This window comes from Oryctolagus cuniculus, chromosome 3 (assembly GCF_051225735.1).
Source record: "Oryctolagus cuniculus isolate XC-2025 breed Fujian yellow rabbit chromosome 3, ASM5122573v1, whole genome shotgun sequence".
NCBI lineage: Eukaryota > Metazoa > Chordata > Mammalia > Lagomorpha > Leporidae > Oryctolagus > Oryctolagus cuniculus.
This window is the reverse complement of record NC_142869.1, coordinates 131,166,444-131,186,630: the sequence shown is the minus strand read 5'-3', so window position 1 is coordinate 131,186,630 and position 20,187 is coordinate 131,166,444. Positions and strand designations below refer to the sequence as shown.

The 20,187-nt window shown below is 41.6% G+C and overlaps 1 protein-coding gene across 9 annotated transcripts in view; it reads left to right on the top strand.

The window, feature by feature from the left end:
• The window catches only part of ZNF277 (zinc finger protein 277), a 148,930-nt gene that overhangs the window by 110,213 nt on the left and 18,530 nt on the right, over nt 1–20,187 (top strand). For 4 of the 9 annotated variants that reach the window (XM_008258389.5, XM_008258387.5, XM_070071109.2 and 1 more), the window contains exon 5: nt 8,183–8,274. The exons of the other annotated variants lie outside the window; for them this stretch is intronic. In XM_008258389.5, coding sequence (XP_008256611.3) covers nt 8,183–8,274 — 92 coding nt within the window. The remainder of the gene's footprint in view (nt 1–8,182; nt 8,275–20,187) is intronic. 9 annotated transcript variants of the gene reach the window in all.

Here is a 20,187-nt window from a genome sequence, read left to right as displayed (position 1 = left end):
CCAACTTCCTGCTAATGGCCTGGGAAAAAAAGTGGAAGATGGCTGAACAGTGTTTGAACCCCTGCCGACCCATGTGGGAGACCCAGATGAAGCTGCTGTCACCTGGCTTTGGCCTGGCCCAGCCTTGGTCACTGCATTATCTGGGGAGTAAATCATCAGATGGAAGATTTCCTTCTCTGTCTCTCCCTCTTTCTGTGTAGCTCTGACTTCCAAATAAATAAATAAATCTTTTTAAAAATTATATGTTGGACTTGAAATGCAGAAAAAAACCTCAAAGCTGTCTTAGAAATCACCCTGTACATGACTTAACCCTTTAAATACCAAGCTCCATTTTCTATAATCTAGAAAATCTACTCATCTAGAATACCTTTTTTTTTTTTTTTTTTTTTTTTGACAGGCAGAGTTAGACAGTGAGAGAGACAGAAAGATCTTCCTTCCATTGGTTCACCCCCCAAATGGCCACTACAGCCGGCACACCACACCGATCTGAAGCCGGGAGCCAGGTGCCTCCTCCTGGTTTCCCATGCGGGTGCAGGGGCCCAAGCACTTGGGCCATCCTCCACTGCCCTCCCCGGCCACAGCAGAGAGCTGGACTGGAAGAGGAGCAACCGAGACTAGAACCCAGCACCCATATGGGATGCCAGCATCGCAGGCAGAGGATTAACCAAGTGACCCACGGCGCCGGCCCCAAGAATACCTATTTTTCTAATTAAATCAAGAATACTTAATTATGTTTATATATATATTACCCTATTATTTTAGTTTTTATTTATTTAAAAGGTAGAGAGACAAAGTGACAGACAGTAAGAGATCCCTCTTCCACTGGTTCACTCCCCAGATACCCTTAACAGCCAAGGCTGGGCTGGGCCAGACCAGGAGCCACAAATTCAATCTGAATCTCCCACATGGATAGCAGAAACCCAACTTCTAAAGCTATCATGTGCTGCCTCCCTCCTAGGGTGTGCTTTAGCAGGAAACTGGAATCCAGAGCAAACCCAGGACTCGAACCCAGGCACTTAAGTAATATGGGATGCAGCCATCCCAAGCACACATTAACTACTAGATCAAACACCTGTCACCATATTAGTGGTTTTTTTTCTTTTTTTTAAGTTTTAAGCTTTTTATTTGGTGAGAAATGCATAGGAAAGTGAGGGAACTATCTAAAAGAGGGAAATCTGAATTCATACCAAGTACCAGGAGCCAGCCATGTGGAGGAGCATGTAGGCCAGAAAGCACAGAGCAGGTAGCCTAAGGCCATGTGCCCCAAAGGCATGGGGACAGCAAGCGGGTCCAGGGCAAAAGGAAAAAAAGGGCCAGGCCCACCATGTTCCAGGCCTTTAATCCACTTCCAAAGTGGAGTGGTTAATTATCCTGATTGGCAGGTGGGCACACAGGTGTGGTTAGGTAGGGGCATGACGTAACACAGGGGCGTGGTGAAGGCATGGTCATCCATCTCACAAACCTGTTCAATTTTATCTTGTATGCCTGCCCTACAACATTCCCCTCTCAGAGACTCCATTCTCTTAATCCTTCGGAATGTTGAATGGAGTAGAATCATCATGTGTTCTATAGCTTCCTATTGATGAGGGGTGTAGTGCAGGCCCTGCCTGTCCCAGGACTGGAAGTCTTTGTCTATCTTAACTAACAAATTCGTTTTGTGAGCTGGAGCAGTCTTGGGCACCGCTAATATCTGTGTTCCCTGTATGGTCAGTTATTCCCAGAAGTTGAGTTCTGAAGCATGTAAGTTTGTTAATTAGCTTAAGTGAAAACTGGAACAAGACTAATTGTAAGTGGTGTGTCCCTTAAGTTGGAAAGAATGTATCTTACAGACTCCCAGATAGTGGGTGGTGACTGGCTACCCTTATGTAGATTATAAAACCCATTTAGCTTGAGCATACAGAATTATAGAAGAACCCATTAGGAGTTTTATTGTCAATAACAGTTCCCAAAGAGAATCAAAAGAAGCAGGGACAGCATGTCTACCTCCCCTGTGTGCAGCTGTCTTGATTTGAGGAAAGTAAAGGCTCTACTTACCCTTTTTGCTTTGAAGAGGGACTTAAGGTCTCTGATTGGCTTACAGGAATAGTCAGGCGTGTCTTTTGAGTTCACCTGTGAAGACTTAAGAGGTAGAAGTTTAATCCTGATTTCACGGAGCTGGTCATGCTGAGGAGCACCTGGGAAGGTCCCTTTCCTTTAATCTGAATCTGATCTGAAAGGGATCTTTTTATGAGCAGCTTGCTCAGGAATTCCTAATGTTGGAGTTTTTGTCAAAAGCTCCCTAATTCCTTGGAACACCTTCTGTAGCTCTCCTGTCCAGTACAGTGTGTCTGGGTCAGGAGCTTTTTAAGCAAATACAAGGCTTAGAATCTAAATCCTGGAATCCGTATTCCATAGAATCCCGTCATCAGCAATTCCCAATGTTGGAGCTTCAGTTAGAAGCTCCTTAATTCTTTGGAACAACTCTTGTAGCTACCCTTTTCAGCACAGTGTCTGCATTGGGGCATTTTTAAAGCAAATACAGAAGCTTGGAATCTAAATCTTGGAATCCAAATTCCACAGAATTCTTGCCATTCCCAGAAACCTCCTTATTTGCTTTTTAAATATAGAATAGCTTTCCTTCTTTTGACTGAAAGAGCATGCTTTCCTGGAGTTAGAACATATCCCAAGTAATCTCTCTACTTTAGAAACCTGAGCTTTGTTTAGGAAGTTCCGTATCCTCACTATCCCAGATTCCGGGTTTAGTGAGATGCAGAAGAAATTATCCCTTAGGCAAAGCTTTAGCACACAATAAGATGCACTGAAACAGCTGTCTTATTAGTAGTCCTGAGGATTTTAACCATTCTGTACACTATATCTGACCTTATGGTAAAGCATACAATATAGGAATTTCACAGAGACATGGATCCAAGGGTTCACGTTTGAGACAATTAACTTTAAAGAAACACCTAAGAATATAGGTGATGGAGTTTGACACTTAGACATAACTAGAACTTATGGTACATAAGGATATAACACACTAGAACTTGTTCTTTGGGAACAAGTTTTACCATTAATGCTAATACTGTAGCTCTTTGAGGACAGAGGTCCTGCATAGGAAGTTAGTGCACAGTGACTCCTGTTTTTAACTTAACAATTAACACTCTTATGTATGACTTCAGTGATCACCCAAGGCTCTTGACATGAGCTTCCTAGGCTATGGAAGCCTATTGAATCCACAGACTGTCAGTATTTAAACAAGGCCACAATCAAAGTGGAAGTTCTTTCCTCCCATCAGAGAAAAGTACATGCTTCCTTGATGACCACTTCTTTCCACTGGGGTTTCACCCAGGAAGGTCTTCCATGTAGGGACACTTTTTGCATGAGCATCCTGGCTTTCCATGCTTGGATTGCTCTTGTGGGCTTTTTAGCAAGACCAGAATGCCTTTAGGGCTGACCCTGAGGTCATTGAGCATTACTTAAAGCAATTGCCACTTTATGAATCTGGTATATGGACTCCTTCCCATGTTGGAGCATTTACTCCTCTTTAGTTTTATTTATTGTTAGCAATAAACACTTAATCCTATTGAGATGATCACTTTAACAATCAATCCTACCTATATGATCACTTTAAAATTTAATCCAATCTATATGGTTGCTTTAACAATGAAGATGTTACTTTTACTGTCCAGCCCAAAGGGATCTGAGATCCCATGGCGAATTTTAAACTCTATCCTAAAAGTAAGTCCATAGAAATGCATGCAGAGCTATATGGCCTTACAGTTTCTTTGTAGGACCAAGTACCAGAAGCCAGCCATGTGGAGGAGCTTGTAGGCCAGAAAGCATGGAGCAGGTGGCCCAAAGGCCACATGCCCCGAAGGTGCAGAGACAGCAAGCGGGTCCAGGGCAAAAGGAAAAAAAGGCATTAGTGTGTTCTAAAATCTCAAATTCTGAGAAGCTCATCCATTTTTCAGACTTATCTCAATGAAGCTTTTATAAGAATATTTTGTAAGAGAGATTTTAATGCTTCCTTTTTCTCCAGATTTCTATTCCCTGTATTTTAACCTTATGTGTTCACTAAAGAGAAGGTCACTGGTATAAGTTCTGTTTCTACACAAAATATGTTGGGGAGGTGGGGGATCATGAAAATAGCACCAATCTTGGCACCAAATAGCTGTATACCTTTAAACAAATCACCCTGATATCTCTCTTCATCAGAAGTTGGTAAGTTGTTTAATGAGGTCCCCTTCCACTCTCATGTTCTGAAAATAAAGTACTGAGCAGTACTGGTCGGAAATATATAACTGGAGTAGAGAGGCTAGATGTGGTTAGTGAAAAAAGAATATGTTAATGGAAATAACACTGAGAAAATAGCTAAGAAGGAATAAGCAAAGTATTCACATTATTGTAACCACAAGAGTCAAGTTTGAGTTCAACAAATGGAGCAGAGAATCCAGCTGTAACTAAACTGCTGAGTCCTCAAGTCTGTTTTTGCCAATGAAAGGGCCCTTCCTTGCGTTGATGATGTTAAAATGAGTAAAACTTCATGCAAGTGAAAAAAGCTGAAAGCATGAATGGACCAAATGGTTTAAGTAGCTCCCCTTGGAGGAATGTGTTGGAAGAAGTTTGAAAAAAAAAAAAAAAAAAAAAAAAGAGTTTGGCAAGGGCCAAAGGAAGATACTTAAGAAATAGACTGAGGTCAAAATTAAAGGAGTTGGATAGCCTGCAAGGTCAGGGACAACACGTGTACTCCCAGACTTGTCTCTTAATATGATCATGGCTAGCGTAGATAAATTAGCTGAGAACTTCAGTACCATGCCATTACTATATGAGAGATACTCAAGAAGCAAAGCATTGGAAAACAGAATGGTTCTAGGACTTGCCATTAAGTGAGCTTCTTACTCTGTCTACCCTGTACCACCTTTAATTTACCAGAGTGTGAATTAGGCTTCTCAAAGAGAAACCATTTTGCTGCAACTTCAGGGGCCTATAACTCTTAGGTTGTGCAATTCAAGTTCAACTGACAGAACTTAAATTTGACCAGTGAAAACCTTAGATAGCTTATCACTAATTTTGAATCATAAAATCCCTTTTGTTTGTGTTGAGTCAAAATCAAGAAAATATTAAGCTGAGTAAAGTTTTTCTTTGGAGAAATTTAGGCTGTATCATCATGAACTTGAGAACTAGGAAACAGAATGTTGATGTTTCACGACAGTGACCAAGTCTTGTGGGCTCATACAAGCAGAGAAAGTACATACTCAGCCATTCTGCAGGGTAGTGATAGTGATCATTATCAAGAACTTCAGCTGTTTGATTTTGGTTTAGCAGAGTTGTCAAAGCAGTGCTTTGAAATGTTTATTTTTTAAGTCCAACTATGTTTGTAAAAGTTCAGATTTCCAGTACCTCTTTCCTTTGACTTTCACTGTCAATTTCAGTTCTATGTAAGTCACTCAAAAAACAATAAATAAAATTTGTATGATACATCATTTTTACCCACTTTATTTCTCTTCTGTGTGTCTACCTGCTACCAGCATAAAACCCTTACCTTCATGAACTAAAAAGTGTTTTGTTTTGTTTTACTATTTACCATGTGCCCGAAGTGTTGAACACCTTGTCCCATTCTGTTTGTCAGAATGCCAACATATGCCAATGCTGCAACTGCTAGACCCCATTAAGCTGTGTATCCCCTAGAAACTCCTCCGACATGCCTCATAGAATCCTATTCTATACATCGACCAAAAATTAAAAGAATTCCATAATGATTCTTGAACTCCTTCTCTGCAGCTCTCCACTCTGTAGAACCTAATCCCACAAATTTGACTGATGTTAGTATCCTGAACTACAGTATTTTTTTTCCCTCTGCTCAATGAGGTAGCTACTCTTCAATTATGTTCAACTTGTCTTTGTTGCAGTTATATACTCCCAGCAGAAAACTGGTAATGTACCAGGCATTTCAAAATATGCATGGAAAATGGAATTCAAAGTTTATTTTGGTGCAAAATAAAAAATTTTGAAATCCATGCATACTTGGCATCTTCAAAAAATTTATGGGAATATATACTATGAAAAAACTACAGAAGAATTTCAAAGTTTTTTGCAGCAAACTAAATGTATCTTTTAAATCCATTCCTTCAAACCTTTTTGAAGTGGCCTTGTGTAATTTTTTTTCCTCAAGGATCACAGCCCTTAACCGTTATCCAATGCCTGGAAACAGATAAAATACGTGAAGCTATTTGCTTTATAGTAGGAAGATTAAATCTGAAAGCTGTTTTTCCATTTGTGGCTAAAACCAGAAATCGATTGAACTGATTTTTATCATGGCAGATACTTAATTTATTTCTTTTCTTTTTTTAAGATTTATTTATTTATTTACTTGAAAGGCAGATCCACAGAGAAAGGGAGAGAAAGTCCTACCATCTGTTGGTTCACTCTCCAAATGGTGGCAGTAGCTAGGTCTGGGTCAGGCTGAAATCAGGAGCCAGGAACTCTATCCAGGTCTTCCATGTGGGTAGCAAGGACCCAAGCACTTTGGCCATCTTCCACTTTGTTCCCAAGTTCATTAGCAAGAACCTGAATCAGAAGCTGAGTAGCTAGGATTCAATCTGGCCTCCAGTATGGGATGCCAGTGTTGCAAGAGCAGCTGCAACCACAATGCCAGCCCTCCTTAATTTTTTCTCAGTGAACTAAAATGTCTAAGTGTTTGTGGAGCATTTCCAGAACTTCAGGTAGAATTTATTGAAATTCTATATACTACGTCTTTTTCATTCTGTTCTGTGAATATTTATAGAGTCAGCAATAAGCTTTCTGAAATTCCTATTTTAAACTCCATGTTGTAAAAGAAGTATGCACATGTAATATAAGAACAGCTTAGAAAGGCAGGCATTCAGCCCAGCAGTTGAAAGTCTGGTTGGGACAGCCATATATCACACTGGAATGCCTGGGTTCAATGTCCAGCTTCACTCCTGAATGTACAGACCCTGGGAGACAGCAGTAATGGTTCAAGTGATTGGGTTCCTGCTACCACAAAGGAGACTAGAATTGAGTTCCCAGCTGTTGTGGGCATTTGGGGAATGAGCCAGCAAATGGGAGCTCTCACTCGCTCTCTCTCTCTCTCTCAAATGAATAATTTTTAAAATTTTAAAAGATAAGAACAGTTTAGAAGCCTTCTTTTCACTTGAAATGCTTTCCATTTCCCTTCAAAAGATAAAATAGACAACAGTTCCCAGAGATGATGAGCAATGGGAATTGATGTGGATTGTATAACAATACGATACAACATTTAATACCCTTGTACAATTTGAACTCATTAGATGAGTTGTGTGATTCAGTCTTATAAACAGTGCTATGGTATTTTTATTTTCGACTTAAAAATGAAAAAACTGAGGGTTAAGGAGGTTAAATGATAAATGAACTACAAATGAGAGCACAATTTCAAATCTCGATCTGTTTCTGAGCCTGAGTTCCTAACTGTTGTGCTGTAGTCAGAAATCCAACCTGATCTGTAATGAACACCTGAGATCTGTAGCAATGAAAAGGCAAAGGGAAACAAAACCACCTCAAGGAAAGATAATGTGTGGAACCACCCTGATAAGAGCAGAACATTACCAGAGCATATTTTAAATTATTTGAGTTGTAGAGTAACAAAGTAATTGCACATAAAAACAATGCTTAAAAAAAATTTTCTAGCAGGGGAAAAAAAAAAAGATGAAGGATTAAAATCAGGGAGACGCTAAAGAAGGCTTATTTATTTATGGTAATTCCAAAATACTGCATAAAAACTGGACCCAGGATGATGACTTTAGGAATGGTGGACAAAAGTAATAGAAAAGAGTAAAAAATTGATCAGTACTTTATTACAGACTGAACTGAAAATCAGAGAAAGGAGCAAGTTAAAAGTACCTCCAGATATTTGGTTTTGGAAGCAAGTAAGGATAAGGAAGGATAGGATAGAGAAGAATGGCTACGGCTTGTTGACTTTGAGTTTCCTGTATGGCTAGCTGTCCAAGGGAAGTGTTGTATAGGCATTTGATGTTATAGACTTCTTTAGATGCAGGAACAGGAATGAAGAAATCTGAAATATTGTCAGCCTTCATGTACTCCCTTTGTGCCTCCACTCCAGTTTCCTTCCACTTACACTATTACATTTTTCATTAGCTAACTGTATATTTATAAAAGATACCATCACATGTCTGTTTCTAACTTACAGAAAGAAATTCTGGAACAACAGCAGCAAGAGCGAAGTGATACCAGTTTTCACGGCAGTTGTATGTTTTGCAGTGAGGAATTCCTGGGAAACAGGTTTGCCGTTATGCATCTTTAAGTGTTACTATTTTGGGAGAGGGTCTTGTGGTGAAGTAAGTTAAGCTACCACGTGGGAATGCCCATGTACCGTATTAAAGTGCTTAGTTAAAATCCCAGCTACTCTATGCTTCAGATTCAGCTTTCTACTAATTTGCCAAAGTAGTTAGGTCCCTGCCTGCCACATAGGAGAATCAGATGTAGTTTCTGATTCCTGGGTTTGGCCTGGTCCAGCCATTTTTGGAACGTAGGGGAGATAACCTCTCTCTATCACTCTACCTTTCAAATAAATAAATACATCTTTAAAAATAATAAATAAATGTTTGATTTTTAATCTGAAAACTCACCTAAACATCCATAACTGATGATTACATAATTTGACTTCTATAGGTTGGCTCAGATTCTTTTCATATATCAGAGTGCCTTTTTAAAAAGATGCCTCTTGGGGCCAGCACTGTGGTACAGTGGGCTAATCCTCTGCCTGCAATGCCAGCATCCCATATGGGCACCGGTTTTAGTCCCAGCTGCCCCTCTTCCAATGCAGCTCTGTTCTGTGGCCTGGGAAAGCAATAGAAGATGGCCCAAGTCCTTGGGCCCCTGCACCCACATGGGAGACCAGGAGGAAGCACCTGGCCCCTGGCTTCGGATCAGCGCAGCTCCAGCCATTGCGGCCATTTGGGGAGTGAACCAACGGACGGAAGACCTTTCTCTCTGTTTCTCCCTCTCACTGTCTATAACTCTACCTCTCAAAATAAATAAATAAAATCTTTAAAAAAATAAAAAATAAAAAGATGCCTCACATCAAAAATGGACTGTGGTTTCTCTTAGCAGAACAAGGGAACAAATTCTTAAAATGTCAAAAAATAGATTTATGCTTCATTTCGTGGGGCTTTAAAAAATATACTGACATGGGCTGGCATTGTGGCATAACAGGTTAAGCCTCTACCTGCAATGCCAACATCTCATATGGACACTTGTTTGAGTCCCAGCTGCTCTACTTCTGATCTAGCTCCCTGCTAATAGCCTGGAAAAGCAGCGGAAGATGGTCCAAGGGCTTGGTCCCTTTCACTAATATGGGAGATCCAGACAAAGCTCCTAGCTCCTGGCTTCAGCCTGGCGCAGCCCCAGCTATTGTGACCATTTGAGGAGTGAACTAGAAGATGTCTCTTGTCGCTCCCCCTCTTCGTGGAGGAACGACACAGGACCCTGCGCTGTTCTTTCGTCTGCTCGGCCCTCCCCGGGTTTGCTGCTGGTCCTTCCCGGGTTGGCTACCGTCCCTTCCACCTCTCTCAGGGGCTGCACAGGTGTTCCTTCAGCTAGATGTTCCCCTTAGATGTTCCTGGTGCATGCCGTCTCTCTCCTCCTTTATAGTCCTCCTCCGCCAATCCTAACTCGGCTGCCCACACGCCGAGTACGCTGCTCTCCTCCAATCAGTAGCAAGCCCCACAGTTTATTGGTTGAACTGGAGGCAGCTGTGCAGAAGCTGTTTACTTCTCTCCCAGCGCCATATTGTGGGAGAGCAGATGCATAGAATAAGTCTTAATTCCAGTAACAGTCTAGTCCGAGCTGCTCCCCACAGATCCCCCTTTCTTTTTATTTTTTGGCGTTGATACGCGCCTGTCTTCGGTGTCCCGCGGCACACACTCTGCTCTACTTGCTAGAGTTGCCACAGGTTCTTACAAGTCCTATCAATCAGGCAAACCGAATCCGGGTCCTCTCTTCGCCATGTTGTGAGGAGGTTTTTAGGCGCTGATACGTGCCTGTCTTCGGTGACCTGCAGCTCATACTCTGGTCGAGCCGCCTGCTGGTGCTTACCGCCTTAATCAGGCAGACCGAATCCAAGCTTTCTCATTGCCATATTGTGGGGGAGACTTATTAGTGTTGGTTCGTGCCTATCTTCGGTGACCTGCAGCTCATACTCTGGTCGAGCTGCCTGCTGGTGCTTACCGCCTTAATCAGGCAGACCGAATCCAAGCCTTCTAATTGCGGTATTGTGGGGAGGCCTTACTGATGTTAATTCGTGCCTGTCTTCGGTGACCTGCGGCGCATAAGCTGCTAGCCGCCCGCAGGTGCTCACCGCCTCCCTAATCAGGCAGACCGAATCCAAGCTTTCTCATTGCCATGTTGAGGGGAGGCCTTTCTATTTCTCTATTTCTCTATCTCCGGGCATTCCTATTTCTCCCATTTTACTTCTATCTTCCAGCATTCCTATTTCTCTCATTTTACTTCTAAACTTCTGTTTCTCTTATCCCTGCAGCTTCCCGGCGCCCGCCCCGAGGCTGCTTTTCGGCGGCTTCCCGGCTGAGCCGCTTCAGCCCGCTTCTCTCATCTGCGCGGCTTCTCGGCTCTGCGCGGCTCGGCTTTGCACGCACACTCCGCGGTCTCCGCGCTAGCCCCGCGTTCCCTATCTACTTGTGCCCCGCACGCTCTCTCTGTGCGCGGCAGCCTCCGTGAATCACACAGCGTCAGCTCACGTCTCCGCCACTAGCATTCAATCCAAGTTCCCCGGGCTAACCTGGCAAGTTCAACCCAGCTCACGTCTCTGCGCCTTTCGGTCTGGCTTCCCGTCCTTTGCTCCTCAGGCTAATCTGACGGATTCCAACCTAGCTCATACGTCTCCGCTTCTGGTTTCAACTCTTCGCCCCCCATTCCCGGGCTAACTTGAGAATCCCAAAGTGGCTTTCGTTTCCGCCTCGGCCTGCCCCCCGCGGCTTCAATTTCCCTAACATTTTTCTCTACCCGGTATGTTTCCCCAAGCTTTCCTCCAACAATACTCCTCCCTCATTTCTCCTGGCCTCTCCCCACAGTCTGCATCCGAGTCTGTTTGTTCTAGCTTTCACTTTCGCTTTCGACCTTAGAGATTTCTCCCAGCTTCCCCCCGTAGTCCGTATCTGAGTCTATGCCTAGGCTTTCAATAGCTTCTTCCGGCACCTTTTTCGTCCGGCTTTTCCCTAGGCTGTTTGCTAGTCTCTCTCTCTGGTATTTTCCCATTTCTTCCCGTTTCTTCCCTCCTAAGTTTCCTATCCGTCCTAGGTTTCCTATCCGAGTCACGGCACCATTATGTCGCTCCCCCTCTTCGTGGAGGAACGACACAGGACCCTGCGCTGTTCTTTCGTCTGCTCGGCCCTCCCCGGGTTTGCTGCTGGTCCTCCCCGGGTTGGCTACCGACCCTTCCACCTCCGTGGAAGGGCGGTTCCCCCTGCCACATTCCCCACTTCCGCAGGGGAGCGGCACACCGCCGGCCGGCTCTCTCGGGGGCTGCACAGGTGTTCCTTCAGCTAGATGTTCCCCTTAGATGTTCCTGGTGCATGCCGTCTCTCTCCTCCTTTATAGTCCTCCTCCGCCAATCCTAACTCGGCTGCCCACACGCCGAGTACGCTGCTCTCCTCCAATCAGTAGCAAGCCCCACAGTTTATTGGTTGAACTGGAGGCAGCTGTGCAGAAGCTGTTTACTTCTCTCCCAGCGCCATATTGTGGGAGAGCAGATGCATAGAATAAGTCTTAATTCCAGTAACAGTCTAGTCCGAGCTGCTCCCCACAGTCTCTCTTTCTCTGTCTCTCCTCCTCTCACTGTAACTGTGTCTTCTTTTAAAAAAATTGACTGACAGGTAAGACCATATGTCCACAACAAACTACTGCAGACGTAACTCTCTAAACTATTCATTAACTAAATCTTTGCAGTTCTGATTTTTTTGTTTTTAAATATTAAAAATCATAAAGACTTTAAAATGAAGTTGGGGGGTTGGTAATTCTGTCACCAACCCAGCTGGTCCAAAACCATCTGGTACATTCTGGCACTAATCACCCAGAGTTAGCATCAGACTCTAGAAGTTAGAAGGCACAGCCTCCAAGATGACCGCCCCCACTTTAAACACCAACCATCAGCTCATGGGATTCCAGGATACTTGAACTTTTCACTGGCTAGTTACCAACTAAGAGGTTCCCACTGGAAGTTTCTACTGGTTTGATAATTCACTGGTGACTCCCAGAACTTAGGAAACCACTATACTTAATATAGTTTATTATAAAGGTTACAGATCAGAAACAGCCAAATGAGGAATGCATAGGGCAAGGCCTAGGAGAGTAGGAATATAGCTTCTGTACCCTCTCCCCATGTATTAGAACCATCACCCTCCAAGAACATTCATGTAGTCACCAACTAGCAAGACTCCACTGAGCTTTGATTTCCAGAGCTTTAACTGGGATTTCAATGTGTAGACATGATTGATTAATTCATTAAACTCACTTTGCAGTCTCTTCCCCTCTGAAAGTTGGAGTGGCTCAACCCTCTAATGTGATTGGTCTTTCCAGTGACCAATCCCCATCTGGAAGCTATCTGGGGACCCACTATGAGTAACCTCATTAGCATTACAAAGTTACTCCTGATGCTAAAGAAAAGGATTTTTAAGCTATGTGTCAGGAACCAAAGACAAAGACTAGATACATATCTTATTTTGTAACAGTGATATTTACAAATGTGCATTCACTTAAATAGAAGTCATAAGGTGGGAACCTGTAGGAACTGGGAATAATTCAGTGACTTGGTATACAGTGATCAGAAAAATACCATATTCTGCCCACTTGAAAGAAAGCAGTTATTTAAAAAAAAAAAAAAAGCATAGTGGGGGTGGGGGAAGCCAATGTAATCCATAAGCTGTACTTTGGAAATCTATATTCATTAAATAAAAGTTAAAAAATTAAAAAAATTTAAAAAAAAATTTTTTTTAAAAGTATAGCCAGTACAGTAACTAATGTTTCTGTATGGAAAACATTGAAAAGTAGAGAATACTCATTTGAGTTTAGAAAAATGTTTGGTTGATATATTAATGTTTCAAACACCAATGATAAAGATTTGATTCTCAATAGATCAGGTGGTATGGAGAAAAACTGTGCCAGGGCTAAAAATTGTGCTTCAAACCTTGTCCTTTATTTAAGAGGGTTTTGTGGGGAAAACAGGGAGGACCAGGCTTAAGAGTTGTTATGGATCAGTGAAAACTCATGTTACTCTCAGAAAATTTACCAAACATTATTACTGACAGTATTTGTTTTTTCTTTTTAAGTAATGTGTGTGTTTGAAAGGTGGAGGGAAAAAGATCTCTCATTCAAAGTTTCACTCCCCAGATTTCCCTTAAAAACCACAGCTGGGCCAGGCCAAAGCCAGAAGCCCAGTCCAGATCTCCCACATGGGTGGCAGGGACCCAACCATTTGGACCATCATCTGCTGCCTTCCTGCAGTGCACATTAGCAGGTAGCTGGATCTGGACGTCCAATATGGGATGCAGGCATCCAAGGGTTTGTCTCAACCACTGAGCCCAGTGCCCACCCCCTGATAGTCTTTGAATAAAATGTTTCAGATTTAAGACTAACCTAGTAGAGAGGGATGTGGTTATTATTCAAGATCCCTAGTATTCACATATGGGAAACTACAAATGATATTTTTGTTTTCTATAATTTAAGTATTCATGAAAAATGTAGATGTTGATATGATTAGAAGTATCTGTCTATGATATTAAGTTCTGATTATGTTAGTATTTGCACATAATAGAATATTGGTGCTTTTCTACTTTTTAATATAATCCTAATAAGATCCTGTTTTCTAATATAATGCTCTTGTTCTTCTCTTGGATGTGTTTGTATACTCTATCAAATAGGGTCACATGGAGCATTGAGTGAGGCTCCTCAGCAGGCTTGACTGATTATGCCATTGTTCTCTTGGTAAATAATATTTTTTAATGAGCAAGATAAGCAACATCTAGTTCTTACAAAATGCCCCCTTTCCTTTGGTAGTTTTTCTTATTTATGAGCTTGTCATTACTTAAGATTAAAAGTTTTAGATTACAACCCAATTCCAGATATGCAGTATATAAGCAGTGCTAGAAGACTACATTTCTGTTCTCCCAGCATATGTGCATAAAAATAATAATAGACAAAGAGGTGGATATTGGACAAGGATAGAGAAATTAGCTCTTTCTTATTACCCTGCATACCTTATTATCCTGCATATACTCTTTCCCTCGCCCTGTTTCTTTCAACTTATTTGTGTCTTTGAATTTAAAGTATATCTCTTATAGACAACATTTAGTAGTGAGGTTTTTTTTAAGATTTATTTATGAGTCATAATTAGAGAGAGAGAGAGAGAGAGAAAGGGAGAGATCTTCCACCCACTGGATCACTCCCCAAATGGCTGCAGTGTCCAGGACTGGGCTAGGCCAAATCCAGGAGCCAGGAGCTTCCCCTAAGTCTCCCATGTGTGTGCAGGGCCCCAAGCACTTAGGCCATCCTCTGCTGCTTTCCCAGGTACATCAGCAGTGAGCCAGATTGGAAGTAGAGCAGCTGAGACTCAAACTGACATCTCTATTGGATGCTGTCACTATATCTGCACCACAATACCAGCCCTGAGGTTATTTTTTATCCATTTTATCAGTCAGCACCTTTTGATTGGAATCTTTGATCCATTTATGTTTAATGCAGTTATTGCTTCTACCATTTTGCTATTAGTTTTAGACTACAATATCCCTCTCTTCTCCATTGCTACTATCTTTTATGTTGAACATGTATTTTCTCTTTTAAAAAAAAGATTTACTTATTTATTTATTTGAAAGGTAGAATTTCAGAGAGGCAGAGGCAAAGGCGTAGCTGGGACTTGAACTGGCACCTACATGGAATGCCGGCACTGCAAGCAGTGGCTTTATCTGCTGTGCCACAATATCAGCCCCAGATATGTATTTTCTAAGGTAAAATTGTAACTCCCTTGTTTCTTTTACCATATTTTTAAAGTATTTTCTTGATGATTGTCCTAGAGATTACAGTTAACATTTTAATGGAAAGTAATCTATTTCAAATTAATAACAACTTGATTTCAATTATACAAATAAACTTTGCTGCAAGATAATTTGTTTCTGCCCCACTGCTTTCTTCTATTGTTGAGATAGGAATTGTTCCTTTATACAATATAAGCTCATCAACATGTTTCATAATTACTGCCTTATGCAATTATCTTTTATATCAGATATGAGAAGAAAATTATTTAAAAATACTTTATAATGTCTTTTATATTTACCTTTGTAATTACTTTTACTGGTGCATTTGATTTCTTTATGTAGACTTGGATTCCTGTCCAGTGTCCCTTTCTTTTAGCCTGAAGAATTCCATTTAGTTTCTTGATCAAGTCTGTCAATAAAAGATTTTCTCAGAGAGATTCTGTCTATCTGGAAATGTCTTGATTCAATTTTCTCTTCCATTTTTTGAGGAATAGCTTTGCTGAATATAGAATTCTTGGTTGATAGTCTTTTTCTTTCAGCACTTTGAAATGTCATCCCATCACCTTCCAGTTTTTGTAATTGCTAATGATAAGTCAAGTGTTAGTCTCGTTAAGGATCCCTTGTGTATGGTGAGGTGTTTTTTTTTTTTTATTCCTTGATACTTTCAAGACTGTCTGCCTGTCTACAGTTTATGTCTTGATATAGCTCGATTTGAATTTTTCCACCCAGAGTTTCTTAGGCTTCTTCGATGTTTAGGTCAGCATTTTTCATCAAATTTGGGAAGTTTTCAGACATTATTCAGATATTCTTTCTGCCCTTTGTCTCATTCTCATCTTGCTTTTTGACAATCTCATTAGAAATAAATTAGTCCTTGTTTATGTTTCCTTATTCCTTCTTCTTTTTCTCATTCTGGGAAATTTCAGTTGACCAATCTTCAGGTTCACTGATTCTTACTTTAGTATAAATCTTTTACTGAGCCTTCTGAAATTTTCATTTCATTTATTACACTTTTTTTCAAAAGACTTATTTTACTTATTTGACAGGCAGAGTTGCAGAGAGAGGTAGAGACAGAGAGAGAGGTCTTCTATCCGCTGGTTCACTCCCCAGATGGCCACAACTGCCAGAGCTGCGCCAATTTGAAGCCAAGAGCCAGGAGCTTCTTCTGGGTTTTCCATACTGGTGGAGGGGCCCAAGGACTTGTGCCATCTTCTACTGCTACCCCAGGCCATACAAGAGAGCTGGATCAGAAGAGAAGCAGCCAGAAATAGAACTGGCGCCTATATGGGATGCCAGCGCATCAGGCTAGGGCATTAACCCGCTGAACCACAGCACCAGCCCCAGTTATTACACTTTTATACTCCACAATTTCTACTTGGTATTGAGGTTTTTCTATCTATATATGATTTCTGTATTTTTATTTGTATTGCCTTTTTGATAACATTCTCAAGTTCTTTCCTTCACCACCATGGCTGCAGCCATGAATGTACTCAGACATCAGAAGAGGCTAGGTCAAGGCCAGTGTCGTGGTGTAGTACATGAAGTCACTGCCTGCAATGCTGGCATCCCATATCAGAGTTCCAGTTCAAGTCCTGATTTCTCTGCTTTCAATTTGGCTCCCTGCTAATGCATCTCAGAAGGCAGCAGAAGATGGCCCAGGTACTCAGACCCTTGCCATCCATATGGGAAACCCAGATGAAATAATTGGCTCATGGTTTCAACCTGGCAGAACCCCAACATAACAGCCATTTGGGGAATGAACCACCAGATGGAAAATCTCTTTCTGTCTCCTTCTTGATCTGTCATTCTGCCTTTCAAATAAATAAAATAAATCTTAAAGATAGAGAGAGAGCCTTGTCTCCAATGTCCTCCACTGCGACAAAAAGGTTTGGTTGGAACCTAGTGAGACCAATGAAATTTCCAGTACCAGTTCCCATCAACAGATCCAGAAGCCTATCAAAGATGGGCTAATCATCTGCAATCTTGTGATTTTCTATTCCCAAGCTTGATGCCAGAAAAATACCTTGACCTGCCAGAAGTGCAGGCATATAGGGATAAATAAGTGAAAGAGTGCAGCAGTGTTTGCATGCCAGAGAGGGTAAACTGATTGAGGAAGATGCAGCTTCTGCACTGCTGCTCATAAGATACCGTTCATCTAAGAAGACTGACTTCCATGTGTATCACAGCCTGTACCTGAAGGGGAATGTGGACATGCTCAAAAGCAAATGGATTCTCGAGGCCAGCTCTGTGGCGTAGCAGGTAAAAGCCACTGCTTGCAGTGCCAGATCCCATATGGACCCTGGTTTGAGTCCTGGCTGCTCCACTTCTGATCCAGCTCTCTGCTATGGCCTGGGAAAGCAGTGGAAGATGGCCCAAGTCCTTGGGCCCCTGCACCCACATGGGAGACTTGGATGAAACTCCTGGCTCCTGCTTCGCAGCAGCGCAGCTCTGGCCGTTTCGGCCAACTGGGGGATGAACCAATGGTTGAAAGATCTTTCTCTCTTTCTCTCTCTCTGCCTCCCCTTCTCTCTCTGTGTAACTCTGACTTTCAAATAAATAAATAAATAAATCAAGGGGCTTCCATAGTCTTGGAAATTCATGACTGGTGCATAGGGAGATTACTGATGCCATAAACAGGAGTGTCAATTTGTAAAGTCAACAACAGGAGTCACTGTGCACTTACTCCTCATGTAGGATCTCTGTCCTTAATGTGCTCTACATTGAGACTTAATGCTATAACGAGTACTCAAACAGTATATTTCACTTTGTGTTTCTATGGGGGTGCAAACTGTTGAAATCTTTACTTAATGTATACTAAACTGATCTTCTGTTAAAAAAAAAAAAAGAAAAAATTATCAATTCCCAACTTGACTCTCACTGGGATTAAACATGACAATAGGTCTGATCTGATTTCATCATCATTTAAAAAATCATCTATTATTTTTCACTTTATGTTTGTGTGGGAGCAAACTGTTGAAATCTTTACTTAATGTATGCTAAACTAATCTTCTATATATAAAGAGAATCAAAAATGAATCCTCATGTGAATGGATGGGAGAGGGAGTGGGAAAGGGAAGGGTTGTGGGTGGGAGGGACGTTATGGGGGGGAAGCCATTGTAATCCATAAGCCGTACTTTGGAAATTTATATTCATTAAATAAAAGTTAAAAAAAATGAATTCTCAATGAACACACCCACAAGCTAAAAGTAGACAAAGCCCATAAGACACTTCTGGATCTTCAGCTGATGCCCATAGCTCTAAAGCTAAGGAAGTGCATAAACAGCAAGAGAGTCCCTCCAGGCCAAGAAGGAAGAGATCATCAAGACTGTCCAAGGAGGAATAGACCAAGAAATAAAGCTCCCCCTCTCTTGCCCAAGTGATTGCATAGATCAATCACTGAAGTAAAACAAGTCTTTGTCTGCTTGACAAAGAAAAAAATATATACAACATTCTCATACAGCAACTTCAAAAAGTTTATGAAAATTTGCATTATCTTCTAATTGCATTTTTCCAAATATTTTTGAAGCTGCCTTATACCTCCTGAAATTCCTTAATATGATTTCCTTTAATTCTTTGAACATTTTCTAATATTAGCATTGTCGTTGTCTAGTAACTCCAATATCCAGGCTTTCTCAGATGTAATTTTTGTTTTGTTTTGTTTTTTTTACTTATTTGACAGGTAGAATTTAAGACAGTATGAGAGAGAGAGAAACAGAGAGAAAGGTCTTCCCTCCATTGGTTCACTCCCCAAATGGCTGCTATAGCCGGCGTTGCGCCGATCCGAAGCCAGGAGCCAGGTGCTTCTTCCTGGTCTCCCATGCGGGTGCAGGGGCGCAAGCACTTGGGCCATCCTCCACTGCCCTCCCAGGCCACAGCAGAGAGCTGGACTGGAAGAGGAGCAACCAGGACTAGAACTGGCGCCCATATGGGATGCCGGTGCCACAGGCAGATAATTAACCAAGTGAGCCACGGCGCGGTCCCCTACATGTAATTTCTATTGACTTTTTTTCCCTGTATGTATTGGACATAGTTTCATGCTCTGTATTATTTTTTGTGTGGCAACTCTGGAAGTTAGATTCCTCTTCTTCACCAGAGTTTTTGTTGCTCTTTGCATGCTAATGACTTTCATGGACTGATTTTCTTAAGTGTATGTTCTTAGTCCTGTTTGGCCTAGTGTTCAAGTGAAGATAAGGCAGAGATTTCCTTAAATGCTTTGGACCAGTATATGTTCTGCCCACTGTCAGTGGACTCTATATGTGGTTTGGTGATACCTTCAACACTCTCATCAGCTGACACTGTCTTTAGCCTCCACTTCATGCTTGTGTAGAGTCTCGGGCCATCCAGGGGTGAGAAATTAGGGCCTTATCATGTCTCTCATGGACATATACACAGCCCTGCATATCTCTGTGGCCTTCTGGATCCCCGGGAACTTGTCAGAATTTTTTCAAAGTCTTATGTAGATACCTTATTCCACAGATTTTTCCTTTAATTTTTTGGCTAGTCTGTGGTGTGCTCCACTCGTTAATGCCTCGGGAAACTGCAGTGTCAAAAAATTGTTACTGATTTTTTTTTTAGCCAATGCCCAGCAGGGCAAAAAATTTTCTCACTGAGTGAACTGAAATAAAGATAAACCCTGTGACAGTAACTTGCCCCATCTCCTGCCAGACAAGTTAGATAGTAACAGTTTTTAGGAATGGGACTTTTTCCCATTCTGCCCTTTCCAGTGGCTGTGATGCAACTGATTTTCAAGGCCTTTTTAGAGCTTAGGAGACAGAAATGTAATACTGCATATTGACACATGACGGCCGCCTTTCTAACCACTGTTAAGCCGTTTTTCTTAAATAGCCAGGCACCCTCTAATTGGGTGTAGATACACTTATAATAGTCACATAGTCACATCTTCCTGTAGAATTAATCCTTTAATCATTATATAGTACCCTTTTATGCATGTCCAAAATGGTGCCCACCTTCTTGTGCAGTTGCCTCTTTACTTTTTTGAGTGTTTCCTTTGCAGTATGGAAGCTTCTTAGCTTAATGTAATCCCATTTTTTTCTATTTTTGTTTTTATTGCCATTGCTTCTGGGGTGTTTCCCAAGAAGTCTTTGCCTATGCCAATGTCTTGCAAAGTTTCCTCATTATTTTATTCAAGCAATTT